The 14,143-nt window shown below is 40.5% G+C and overlaps 1 protein-coding gene across 10 annotated transcripts in view; it reads right to left on the bottom strand.

Moving 5' to 3' along the window:
* Positions 1–1,870: 1,870 nt before the first annotated feature.
* Positions 1,871–14,143, bottom strand: part of PHKA1 (phosphorylase kinase regulatory subunit alpha 1) — a 160,446-nt gene continuing 148,173 nt past the window's right edge. For 7 of the 10 annotated variants that reach the window (XM_027607745.2, XM_027607747.2, XM_027607746.2 and 4 more), the window contains 5 exons: positions 12,839–12,889; positions 9,900–10,070; positions 7,761–7,814; positions 5,486–5,686; positions 1,871–4,252 (listed from right to left, as the gene is read on the bottom strand). In XM_027607745.2, the coding sequence (XP_027463546.1) occupies positions 4,079–4,252; positions 5,486–5,686; positions 7,761–7,814; positions 9,900–10,070; positions 12,839–12,889 (651 nt within the window). In that variant the 3' untranslated portion in view covers positions 1,871–4,078. The remainder of the gene's footprint in view (positions 4,253–5,485; positions 5,687–7,760; positions 7,815–9,899; positions 10,071–12,838; positions 12,890–14,143) is intronic. The other 3 variants (XM_027607749.2, XM_027607748.2, XM_027607752.2) reach the window with 3 other exon arrangements.

The following is a 14,143-nucleotide window of genomic DNA, read 5'->3' as shown; positions in this document are numbered from 1 at the left end:
TTCAACCGTTATTTTGCTAAAGGCAGCTTCTGAACCAGCAAGGTCAGGCTGGGCTATGCCACTTCTATTGGTGATCTCTCCTGTCTTCACTTGCTGGCAGAAACAGGCAGAAGGGGAAGCAAACAATTAAAAAGGCACTACTCCTCCGGCTACCTTCTTTGTGCATTTCTGCCCACTGCCCACCGCCCCATACAATCTGCCCACTGATGCCTCAACTGTACTTAACAGACCGACCCTTGTTTTAATGTCTTTTCTTTGGAGAGTGTCATTGTTGAGAATGTGAACTCTAGAGTCAAACTGCTTGGGCTCAAATCCCAGCTCTACCACTTACGAGCTGTTTGATCTTGAACCATTTGCTTAAGTGCCCAGCACCTCAGTTCCCTCATCTGTAAGATGGGGATGACAACAGTCTCTAATCTCACATGGTAATTGTAAAGACAGGACAAGATGGTTCATGCCAGCTACCTTATAACAATGTCTGGCACTTGGTAAGCACTCAAATATTGCTCATCATCTAAGAGACAATATGCCAAATACTCCTTAATTTTGGGGAAAGTCTCCCCTCACTGTTTCCTTACCCCTGTACCACTACTGCAAGAGCACTGCTCGTGGTTTGAGAACAGGTCCTTGGCTTTGAGGCCTAGCCTTAAATCAGACTTCTGCTAAATATAGGGCAACCATATCATCCAAACTGGGACACCTTTTGAGAGTGACAAAGAGTGCTATTAATAATTATGCCAGGACAACAGGCATAAATGGAGCATGTCCTGGGCAAACCAAGACCTAAGGTCACTCAAGTTTAACAGGAAATGAAGACTGAATGTGGACAACACTGTATTTATCTCCACTGCATTAGTGTAGGTACTAGGTGTTTGGTAAGTGCAATGGGGGACAGTAGAAGTTTTGTGAGTTGTGGCTAAGAACAACAACTTTTGCCCCACCAGTTGCATAAAATTCCCACAGGGTAGTAAAAACTAAGTAACCAGGATGGGCCTGGAGACTGGTTCATCCTTACTGCACAAACCCTCACTTGTTACACAAAGGCTAATAGGTAGTATAAACAAGATTCTGCCAAATATTTATAATACTTAGGAGACCAAATTGTTTTTAAGTACCCTCCAGTGGCAGAGAAGCACCATTTGCACACAGTTGTAATTCTGAGTCAAAATCGGTCTTATTCATTCATCAGAACAGGTCCCCTATTGTTATGATGAGCTCTGGGTGTTATATGTAAGTGATGAATCACTTAATTCTACTCCTGAAACCAATATTGCACTGTATGTTAACTAATTTAAATCAAAATTTGGAAAATAAAAAGAACAGGTCCCCTAAAGATGTCAATGAGCCATTTTAATTTAGTGAGCCTAGTTTGAGTGGGTATGTGTTTGAAAGATAAAAGTGCATTTCTTTACATATATTATCTAACATATTATATAATGTATAATATAGAATTTCTATACTAATATTATTCCACTCAATGAGCTTTGGCTGTACTGTGCAATTAAATACAGTAGGTAAAATAGAGCCACCAAAGAAACTCCAATCACAAAGACACACATAAAGTTTTGCACACTGGCATCAGACGTGATTTAACTGGACATTCCAATTTTTAATTCTATTTTCAAGACATAAGTGCTTAAAAAAAAAAGAAGGTCCAAGGTGTCTTTTAGTATCACGTGCTTAAAAGGAAGAAAATACAAATCAAGTTTTCCAAAAAGTTGCTTTAAATGTGAAGCTGCGCTGTATGGAGAGCATAGTGATGGACAACTTCGTAAAGCCTGGGGAACTGCAGCCATCAGTGTTAATTGAGGCAACTTAGCTTAGCGTGGCAGAGAGCGGTGGTTTCCCCCCCCCCCCACCCCCGGTGCCACTTCAGACGTACTTCCTGTGGTTGGGGTAGGCTTGCAGCCAGTGTGGAGACCAACAGTTTCAGCAGAGGTTGTAAATTATCTCTATCAGCGACCAGAAAAATCACATGATCCGAAAGCTACTTACTGTGTGTTTCCATTTGCTCTAAGAGACATACTAAAAAGGTCAGCCATCCTCTCTCACTTCCACTCGCCTGTTTTCTATCACCCTACTTCCTACGCTCACTTATTCATGTACTCAAAAGATTGTCACTGGTTCTATGAGAATGGTTGAGAGAGTGCCCCGTCCCCATCCCCATTCTTGGAGAGAATTCTGAAAAATCTGAGAGAAAGGACAGGATTGAAGTAGGGAGTTACCTGAATGCAAACAGGGAAATGAGTAGAGTCTTTACACATAAATAAGGGGAAGGAGAGTGCTATGGACTGAATATGTGTTTCCCTCCGAAATTCATACCTTGAAGCCTTAATCCCCAATGTGATGGTATTTGGAGGTGGGGGCCTTTGGAAGGTAACCAGGATTAGATGAAGTCATGAGGGAAGAGTTCCCATGACAAAATTAGTGCCCTTATTGAGAAGGAGAAGAGACGAGAGTGCCCGCCCTCCCCCCCTTTCTCAGCCATGTGACGACACAGCAGGAAGGTGGCCATTTGCAAACCAGGAAGCCGGTCCTCACCAGGGACTGAATCTGCTGGTGATCTTGGACCTCTCAACCTCCAGAAACATGAAAAATAAATGTTTGTGGTCTAAGCCACCCATTCTACAGCAAACAGCAGCCTGAACTAAGGCAGAAAGTTAGGAGAAGCGTTCTTCAAACAAGGCTACCTTAACATGGGACTAGGGAAAAGGACTTAAGGATTCCTCCATTACCCTTGGGGTGTCAGCCCTGGGGGGCCACGGTCATCACCATCCACATAACAAACACATATTTTCATAGTCTGCCCAATGTAGATACAGATAGATATACAGACACATCGAAACTATTTACATTCAGAAAAATTCCCATGTATGCTTAGACACGCACCCAAATGCAGGCTTTTACAAGAAACAGATAGATGCCCACGGATATCAAAATACACATAGGTACGAACACTCACTAGAGTCAGGGAGTGAAAATGCAAGTGAGGAGTTTAAGAACAGATGGGAGGGCAGGGAGTTGCTGGCGGGTCCGGGGTTGGATGCTGGAGAAAGTGATTAGGCAAGTGAGACAGAGACAGGTAAGGACCACCAAGGAAGGACTGCTTGGTAAGGCAGCTGTAGACTAGACTGCTGGATTCCTGTTTGCCAAAGACAGAGACTTCAAGTGCTGTGCATGCTGTGTGTCGGCCCACTCTTCAGAGGCAAAAGTTGGGTGCACAAGGCTCTCTTCAGGGCACTAACCTACCTCTCATTCCCTCTCTGCTCCCCAAGTTTAAGACACCACACAGGCATCTTCTCTTCTCCCTTCGTTTTGGGAATTGGGCTCCTGACTCCTGGGTTATTCTGCACTTTCTGCTACAAATACATCTCGGAGTACCAGCCATCTTCATACAATGTGATTTCAGTTATTAATACAGAAATTCTTACATATAGATGCTGCACTAGCATTTTTTGATATTTCCCCAAAGGGAGAGTAGCAATTATGTATGTGGATACAGAGAAGGCAAAAACAGGGATGATAATTCTATACAGAAAGGAGTTCATCACTCTGTGGGGGGCAACATGTGACTAAAGAAGGAAACCATGACCTGGTACTCTCTTTTCCCCAGAAAAGGCACTTAGAATAGACATTTCCAAGTATAAAAATCCAACAATTTAGGGTTTACCCACTTGAAAGAAATGTCCCAAAGCACCCATCACTCATTCACACAATGAAACTACACATGAGAAAAACCAAACTTTAGTAGTAAGTTATTATTAATACCTGCTCTCCAAACAGTAGTTAGAAAACTACGTTTGTAACAGATCTAGAGAATAAAAATACATGCAAACTCTCAGGAACCATGAAAGAATTAAGGCCTACGATGGAGTGCCTTGGGGGGAGCATGTTCTCCCAGGCCAGGGTTCACTTCTAAAGCAATCAGTTTGTCGAAAACGTTCACTCCTCTTGGGTGGGATGGGGTGTAAAGGGGCAGGGGAGGAGTGATCAGGCCAACACGTTTCAGTCTCATGCACAATCAACCGAGGCAGGAACGAGCTGTCAAAAGGCTCCCAGCAGCCAGGGCCCAAAGGCCTCACTGCATGGCGCAGATGCTGTGGGGCAGGAACTCCTGCACGTAGGTGGCGGCTGCCTTGGAGAGGTAGGTCATGGTGCCAAACCTGCCACTGGGTGCACTGTCATACAGAAGAGTACAGATGCCAGACGCAGGATCCTTGGCCAACATGGTGTCATCTGCACCGAGGGTTTTCTGTTTGGTTTTTAAGGGTGGGAGAACACAGGGGAAAGGCAAGATTACTAATCCTACTCATTAAAGTCCTGATTAGGATAACTCCGAGCCTCCTCCCCATTGCCAACTAGTTGGGTCTTAGGTTGTGTAGGTAGGAAGGGATCAGAGTTTGGCACAAACTGTTGAATATGGATTTCTGTACATGCATTTTTCACTAGATCCCCCAAATCCTATGGCATTATTTGTAAAGTACTGATTGCGTAGAAGTTTTGAAAGTTAAAGATAACAGTTAATTTAAACGAGTTGTGTCTGTTAAGAGTCAAATGTTAATACCAACAAATCACCCCGGAGGGACTTTGGTCTGAATCTTTCTAGTACCACTGATTTCAGCCCTTATCATTTTATCTTGCGTTTGATCTTGATTTCTTTCTAAGTCAACTTAATTCAAATAGACTCTAAGCTTTCCAAGCTAGAGCCTATGCCTAAAAGGGATCACATTATCGGATACACGGAAGAGTGTCTTTTCTGGGAAAAAAAGAGCAATCCAGAATATTTAAAATTAGGACTGTCCTGGAAAATCAAAATAATTGTGATTTCTTTTCCATTCCCCCACAGTGCCAAATAGAATGAAACACCTATTACATATTTTGGAGATTTTCCTATTGACAACAGTGCATGCCCTTCACCTTAGTATTCTTACTCTTCCTCTAGGAGACATTTGGAAAGCTTTCAATAAATAGTTTGCATTTATTAAATGCAGTTAATTTCCTGGAAGAAGGCATGTTGAGAAAAATTTTTTAAATGTAGAATTAAAAGTTTCACTTTAATATTTTCCTACAGGTAAGTAGCAAACACAAAAACAAACCAAACCAAGGTAAAATCAAACCTTCTCTTTAACTTAATAGTCCAAAAAAGGATATGCTATCCAATAGTCTCTTATTAAGTCCTTCTTGCTACAGAAAGTCATGTGATAAGAAGAATGAAATATGATGAAAAGCATAAAAGCCTCCTGAGTTCCAGGTAACTTTACCATCTAATACAATCGCAAAACACTTGGTGAAAGACAGAGGTCGTCCCACCGCCTACTTCTTTGGCCATCAGAGCTCAGAGCCACTCACTACAAAGGGGGACCAGAAAAGAGCTGAGGAAGAGGGCACAAAAGAGTGACCTTGGCTTCTTGAAGCACTCTGAGTGCAGTCAGGTTAGTGTCGGACATTCCCCTTCGAGAGAACAACCGGGTTGCCATTTGCCTACCTGTTCTTGAAGGAACAAGTCATTAGCAATATGCACTATTTTTTCCACAGCAATGATGCTTCCTATGCTATGAATTTCAATATCTGCCATCATAGTGAGGACAAGGATGGCTTCAACCAGAAGCTGGCGGTACTCGGGCTGAGGTACGCGATTCAGGACAGACTCCACATGAACAGAGAATTTAATCTCGCCTGGAGTCATCTGTGATAGAGAAAAAGAAAATCAATTCCTAAGCGCTCATCACTGGGGAGGCATCAATCACCTATTCTGAAAGGCAGTAAAAGCAATGTAGCCAAGAGTGCTGCTCAGTCTCCTTCAAAGTACCTGAGTGAGTATGAATTGGTTCAATCTTTTTGGAAGGCAGTCTGGTGAAACATAACAAGAGTCATAAAAGTGTCAGTGCCCTCTAACCCGCAATCCTATTTCTGAGAGTTTGTCCTAAGTTAATAATTCAAGAGAGGGGGGAAAAAAGCCCCATGTGCGGGCGCCTGGGTGGCTCAGTTGGTTGAGCAACTGCCTTCGGCTCAGGTCATGATCCTGGAGTCCCGGGATCGAGTCCCACGTGGGTCTCCCTGCTCAGCAGGGAGTCTGCTTCTCCCTCTGACCCTCCCCCCTCTCATGTGCTCTCTCTCTCTCTCTCAAATAAAATCTTTAAAAAAAAAAAAAAAAAAGCCCCATGTGCAAGAGTGTTTATAGCAGCATTAGTCACAAGTGTAAAACTAAAAGTAATCTGAACACGGGAATGGTTGTGTAAATAATGGCACATCATGGTACAGCAACTTCATGAGTTTTTATAGAGTCATTTGAGAGAATAAATACGACGACCATGCATAAAAGAAAAATCTAAGTGGAACTTAAAGTCGTATTTACATGATGACTAGAATTATGCAAAACAGTTATATACTGTTAGATTAAGATGGGCAGGAAGAAATAAAAAGTTATTTTAGGGTGAAGGGGATTGAGGGATAAGTTTGGGTAAAACTGTATTGAGTATATACTTTAGGGTGGCACTGGAGATTTGGACTTTAAAGACCAGGGTTCAAGTCCTGTCTTTGCCAGTTACTAGTTCTATGACCTTGAACAGTTTGTTTCCCTAAATTTGTTTCCTTATCTGTAAACCAGGAACTATGATCCCTTCCTTGGCTGTCTCACATATCTGTGTGAAGGTACTTTGAAGACTCGTAAAGGTACCATTCAGGTATGCATTGTTAGTGATTATACTAACATTCTGATCATGCTTAAAAGCAGAAAAAGGACAAATAGAGGTCACAGTGTTCTTTATTAGAGAAGAGGCCTCTAGGCAAGCGTGAAGCCCTGAAGCATAGCATTAGCTTTCTGTACCAGCCCGTCCAGCCATCATCTGCAACAACTCCAGTGTTTCTGAGACTTTTCCCACTATCCAATCTTACAATTCCTAATTTGCTAATTCTAGTTCCTTTGTTGGTTTTGTATAAAGGCGATTCTTTATCATTTCTATGTGATTGGGCGAGAAGGGAAATATAAAGGCACCCGATAATATATGTGTGTGGTTCATGGCAATGTTTTCCAACCATGGTTATCTATCAGACTCATTCTAAGGATTTTTTTTTTAAGTACAGATGCGCAGGCCCCATCCCTAGAGATTTTAATCCACTAAATTGGAGATGGGCATTCAGGTTGCTGTGACATACAGTTCGAGCTAAGGACCACTAGTTCATCATCTAAAAGTCTACAAGCATCCTACTAGAGAAAGGTGGGGGGGGGTGCCTGGGTGGCTCAGCTGTTAAGCATCTGCCTTTGGCTCAGGTCACGATCCTGGGATCCTAGGATCCTGGATTCGAGCCCCGCATCGGGCTCCCTGCTCAGTGGGAGGTCTGCTTCTCCCTCTCCCACTCCCCCGGCTTGTGTTCCCTCTCTTGCTGTCTCTCTCTCAGTCAAATAAATAAAAATTAAAAAAAATCTTAAAAAAAAAGAGAAAGGTTGGTATGAGAAGGATGGGGAAATGAGAGACATTCTTAGATCTCTATCTTGTCTGCCCTCTCCGACTCTGGCCACACTCACATAAACCAGCCTAATTTAGTCAACCACTAAATGAGGCTGTCCTTATATAATATAACACATAATTGCTCTCTCATATTCCCATTCTGTTTTCAAAAAAACATTCTCTCCTTTCCTCCAATGCACTTCATGTTTAGTTGATTTGGAGTCATAGAACCATTACTTTGAAAAATGATCCCTGAAATACTTGAGCTACACAAACTATCAATCACACAATGTGAAAGACACAGAATCTCACCTCTCTAGTGGTTGAAGAAGGAAGCACAAAACCTTCCACAGAGAGTCCGTGACACTGCAAAACAGCAAAAACATGTTGTCACCAAGGATATGCTGACAACTGGGGGCCTGTAAGAAGACACTTAGTATTTCTGAGTGTGCTCCATCGGGTAGATGCTTAGTAATCGCAGGCCAGTGGAAGGCCTTGCAGCCCAAGTTTCCTTGCCAAGGGGTTGTGATTACTATGTGGCAAGAATCAGGGGTGGACTACAGGACATGCAAGATTTACCCTCTGTTTAAAGGAGTGGAAGGGATAGAGAAGGTCTACCTTCTGGGAGAGACTAGCCCCAAAGATTCAGAGACTACCCGAGAGGATATCATGCTAGGTCCCAGACTCATCACAAATTAGCTTTCAGAAAGATGTTTGGGCTGAAGAAAACTCAAAAGCTGCATTTGCAGACATGTATTACTGCATTTTCTAGTGAAGCGTCCCCCTGTCAGCACCCCTGATGATGCCCTCACCCTGCTTACTTTTTTCCATAGTACTTGTCATCTTTTAACATTCTAAATAATTTACTTATTTAGTATGTTTATTATTTATTGCTTGTCTCTCCCTAGCAGAATGTAAGTTCCATAAGGACAGAGACTGTTGTCTATTTTGTTCTTTGCTGTATTGCTGTGAGCACCTAGGACACTGCCTAGTCCAACAGCGGATGCTCAAGAAATAGTACAGAAATGAATGATATTTCATCTTCTCGCCATCAACTCAATTATTAAAGAGCAATGGGAATTAATGACTTGCTATTTTAGATGTTAAGTGAATCAAAACAATATACAGTAAGCCACAAAGATTCCAACCCCCAGACACTTCCATCCCATGTTCCATATACCAAATAACAGTCTTTGTACAGAGAATTACCAGCCTGCAAACATATGTACAAAGTAATTATGTTACATTCATACTCTAAAAGGAATGGAATGACAAAGCAGAGGGCATTTGTTTTCCCTCTTATATGAGGGTTCCAAGTCCAGGTTTTGATTCTGCCACAAAATAGTCAATCTTCCCAGTCATATTTAAATGTTCCTTTTCTTGTAGTCTCAAGGCCTTGTGGTTTTGCACCTTTATCATAACACATCTTGGCTTTGCATCATAGCTGCTATTTATGAAGGTAACTATGGATTAAACTCCCTGGTGACAAGAACACATACCTCCCATGGTATCTGGGGCAGAACAGCACTTACTACATGTCTGTGAAATCGAATTGCCATATCCCAGGCATAACTGTGCAGATAAAATACCTCTCTGTAGAGGTTAGATGGAGGAAAGCAAGTTTTAAGTACTCACTGAAGATTGCCAGAGCTGGTAGTCTGAGGAATCAACTTTTACCTTTCCCAAAGATCACCTGTTTCTGTCCCTGGGAGAATATCAGTGTGCTAAGAGGAGAAACGTAACTAAAGGTTTTGAAGTCCTGGATGATATTTTCTTCAGTTCATTGCCAAGGGTGACAAAGCTGAAAGTGGCACCCAAGAGACTATAAATGAGACCTATGAACGAGTACAGTGGACTTCTCGGCCCTCTAAAGCTGTCACAATCATAATGGTGTGATGTCCCCTTAACTGTCTTTGGTAAGCTAGGCCTTTGAAAGAAAAACAAAAATTGGTTATGCCAACAGAGTCTTTGGACCATTAGCATCATTATGATCTTGCATTTATTTAGTTTTCATCCAAGAAAAAAATGTAAGTAATAGCTTCTTACACTAACTCCCCAGATACCACAGTCATTTTACAATAGCATTAGCACATTGCTACAAAAAACATTTCCACTCTACAGTAGCTACAAAGAAAGTGGCTCTTTGTTGCCAAATTTGATAAATGTATCACAATGTCCAACAATGTTCAACTATGGTCAAAAGCAGAGAAGCCATGATTTTTGAAATCTAATTTATAAACAACACCATAGCAACAATAATAGAAAGAGACTGAATCGTAAATAATATCAAAATAACAAATCAACTTTGTTGATTAGGTCTTCTTCTAGGTTTTGTCCATATGAGCATATGACATTTATATAATTGTGGTGACATCACAGTCATGCCATATCTCGGCCAAGGAGACTATCAAGGGGGAAAATAAAGAGATGTCTACAATGTGTTATGCTCACCTTCTGTAAAACTTTCCATACTTTTTGATAAAATCCAACTGGGACTCTGTTCAGTGCTCCATCTAGCCTTCTTCGGCGTTGCCACTGACCTTGACGATTATCTTTAGATGTCTGTTGAGCATATGCACTAGGAAAGGACCCACTACTTGAAGCCACAGGTATTCCAGGTGACTTGGGACAAAAGGAGAGGAAAGAACATAAAGCAAAAGTCATCTCTGTTCCTCTGAACAGAATAATAAACACACTGTAGAATTAGAAACCACATAGTAAGTGTAACATCCAAGATGAAGAGGTTACTGTGAAGCCAGTAGACTGATGAATAGCTAGCGACAATATAAATGGATACAATCCTTTTAGAAAGCAATCTAGTGATACTTAAAAGGAGCCATAAAAATACTGATCATCTGGGAGGTTCCCAGCTGTCTCTTTACTTGGTTATCTCTCTGTTAAACTTCTAGCTGTTCTATGGCTTAGTTTGTTGCTTTCAACACAAGCCTCAATCAAATTAAAAGAACTGAAATCAAAGCATGTTCTCTGACTACAATGAAATTAAATTAGAAATTAGTAACAGAAGGAAATTTAGGAAATTTACAAATATGTGGAAATTAGACAATACGCCCCGAAATAACTGGTGGTTTAGGAAAGAAATCACAAGGAAAATTAGAAAACACTGAAATAAATGAAAACACAACATACCAAAACTTAAGGGATGCAGCTAAAACAGTGTTTAAAGAGAAATTTAAGTTATAAATACTTGTATTAAAAAAGAAGTAGGGGCGCCTGGGTGGCTCAGTTGGTTAAGCATCCAACTTTTTATTTTGGCTCAGGTTATGATGTCAGGGTTATGAGATCAAGTGCTGCATCATTCTTTGTGCTGGGAGTGGAGCCTGCTAATGATTCTCTCTCTTCTTCTCCCTCTGCCCCTCCCCCAACTTGTGCACCCGTGCTCCCTCTCTCTCTCTCTCTCACAAAAAGATGTTTTTTACTCTTGCTACTTTTGACCAGCATTGTACCAGAGGTTCTAGCCAGTGGTATTAAGAAAAGGAATAAAAATCATCCAGAATGGAAAGTAAGAAGTAAAACTACATCTGCAGATGACATATCTTATATAGAAGGAATTCACAGAAAAGCATTAGAATACATGAGCTCAGTAAAATTGTACAATATAAGATCAATATAAAAATCAATTGTATTTCTAAATAGTAGCAATCAATAATCTGCAAATGAAATTAAGAAAACAATCTCATTTAAAATAGCATCTGGGGGCGCCTGGGTGGCTCAGTTGTTAAGCGGCTGCCTTCAGCTCAGGTCATGATCCTGGGGTCCTGGGATGGAGCCCTGCATTGGGCTCCCTCCTCCATAGGAAGCCTGCTTCTCCCTCTCCTACTCCCCCTCCTGCTTGTGTTCTCTCTCTTGCTGTGTCTCTCTCATCAAATAAATAAATAAAATCTTAAAAAAAATAGCATCTGAAAGAATAAAATACGTAGGAATAAATTTCACAAAAGAGGTTGTAAAACATATACTCTGAAAACTTTAAGACATGTTGAAAGAAATTAAAGAATGGAAAGAATCCCATGTTCATAGGTCAGAAGACTTAACATTGTTAAGACGGCAAGACTCTTGAAATTTATCTGCAGAATCAACACAATCTTCATCGTAATCCCAACTGGGTTCTTTGGAGAAATTGACAAGCTTATCCTAACATTCATATGGAAATTCAAGGGACCCATGATAGCTAATACAATCTTAAAAAAAAAAAAAGACCAAAGTTGGAGTTGCCTTAATCTCTTCAGTTTAAGAAATCTGAAATCATAGGCCATTATATTATGAATCACTGATTTAAACCAAGGAAATTTAATTGGAGATCAGTCTTCCTAAAATGTAACCTTCATGAGGGCAAGGACCATATCTGTTTTGTTCTCCATTGTATTTCCAGTGCCTGGCACGAAATTGGCACTCAATTAATATTTACTAGATAAATTAATAATCAGAATAATAGCCGATCCAGTGGTTTTCAAACTTAAAAGTGCATCAGAATCACCTAGAAAGCTTATTAAAACACAGATTGCTAGGCCTCACCCAAGCCTTTCTGATTCAGTAGGCCTAGGGTGGGGACAAAGATTTTACATTTTTTTCTTTAAATTTTGTATTGTTATGTTAATCACCATATATTACATCATTAGTTTTTGATGTAGTATTCCATGAGTCATTATTTGCGTATAACACCCAGTGCTCCACACAGAATGATACCCATCACCAGGCTAACCCATCCCCCCACCCCCCACCCCTCTAGAACCCCTCTAGTTTGTTACTCAGAGTCCATCGTCTCTCATGGTTCATCTCCCCCTCCGATTTCCCCCCCTTCATTCTTCCTCTCCTGCTATCTTCTTTTTTTTTCTTAACATATATTACATTATTTGCTTCAGAGGTACAGGTCTGTGATTCAACAGTCTTGCACAATTCACATCGTTCACCATAGCACATACCCTCCCCAATGTCTATCACCCAGCCACCCCAACCCTCCCACCTCACCCCCACTCCAGCAACCCTGTTTGACATTTTTAAGAAGTTCCCAGGGGATGCTGATACCATCTAGCACAGTGCCTGGCACATAGTAGGCATGCAATTAATTATAGTAGTCGAAAGAATAAATGTATAAACAGACACTTAAAAAAATACTTATTAAATTGAATTTTGCTTTCTGAAATGGAAAAGAGGCCGGAGTTGAACCCCCTTCCTTGCCCTTTTGGGAAAACGAATGGAAAGATTTTTACCCCCATATATGAAGTTGATTTATACTTATTTTAGTTCTTTTTTTTTATACTTATTTTAGTTCTTGATTCATTTGTTTATCTTTTCAGTCAGTCAGTATATGTCATGACTTATGTAACAGCACACTCAAAGCACTTGTGATTGGTATATAATATAACAGCAGTTACCAGAAAAGTCGGTGACATCAGATCTATACCCAAGGGATGACCACCACTGGACTATAAAAAAAATTGAGAAAATAAGATTTTAAAAGGGATGAGGCAAGGCAAACATTATTTGTGTTTTTATAAGTTATTAGTGGAGTTAAAATTACAGACAATTCAAGTCACTAGCCAGCATGTTATTTAAAAAGCTGATAAATAGCCTTACTCTAGAAGTCATGGTAAAGGGGGAAAAAAACAACAACAACAAACTACGTTTAAAAATGTTTTTTCTGGGAGCCTGGGTGGCTCAGTTGGTTGAGGAACTGCCTTCGGCTCAGGTCATGATCCTGGAGTCCCGGGATAGAGTCCCGCATCAGGCTCCCTGCTCGGCAGGGAGTCTGCTTCTCCCTCTGACCCTCCCCCCTCTCATGTGTTCTCTCTCTCTCTCTCTCTCATTCTTTCTCTCAAATAAATAAATAAAAATCTTTAAAAAAATATTTATTTTTTCCATGATCAGAAAAAAGGGCATTGGTTAGTGGTAGAGAAAAGGACTTAAGCAATACAAAACACCAGAGAGGCACGTAAGGATGGAAATCAATAAATAGAAATTAGAAAGTAATGAATATTTAGGGCTCTCAATCCTTGAAATTACAGTCCTAATGATCTGGGCTTTCTTGCAGTCCTATAGGTAATGGATGTGTAAAAAAAAAAGAAACGATATAGCTGGATAGGTCAAGTTCTTAATATCATAGTAATCTAGCTGGGAACATGGACTTCAAGTTCTAAATATATAATGAACTTGTAAGTAATACTGTGTGACTATAAACAACTGTAAAATGTTTAGCCAATCACCCTTGGCCAAAACAAGGATTGTTTACCAACATCAGTTTAACTCCTCAGTATGAAGCATAGTTCTTTCACCTTTCAGATAGGAAAATGTTCAGATTATCCACATATTCTGAGAAAAAACATGTAGTAGTGAACATTTTTCTATTACAAAGCCCTTAAGCTCTTTCTTAGTCCATTCAGTTCTTGCCCTTGCATAATATAAATCTGAAAAGTTTCCTTCAAACCGAACTTCAAGCATTGGCTTCATTCTTGTCCTAAATGGTTCAGACTCCTACAAAACCCCAAACAAATAAAATTTCCATTTTGCCTCTCCTCCTCTGGATGGGCTTTAATTCTTCAAGCTACTGTAAATCAATTTTGAAGGCAGGAGGAGTAGTTTTAAGATTTTCATAAAAAGTGCTACTAGGGGAGACCAACTCAGTACCTTCTCAACTCGGAGACCCTGAAATCACATGATTTCCCAGAGTTTTGAAAGAAGCT

Source organism: Zalophus californianus, chromosome X (assembly GCF_009762305.2).
Source record: "Zalophus californianus isolate mZalCal1 chromosome X, mZalCal1.pri.v2, whole genome shotgun sequence".
In the NCBI taxonomy this organism is placed as follows: domain Eukaryota; kingdom Metazoa; phylum Chordata; class Mammalia; order Carnivora; family Otariidae; genus Zalophus; species Zalophus californianus.
The sequence above is the reverse complement of the archived record's forward strand: the minus strand, read 5'-3'. Positions and strand labels throughout refer to the sequence as shown.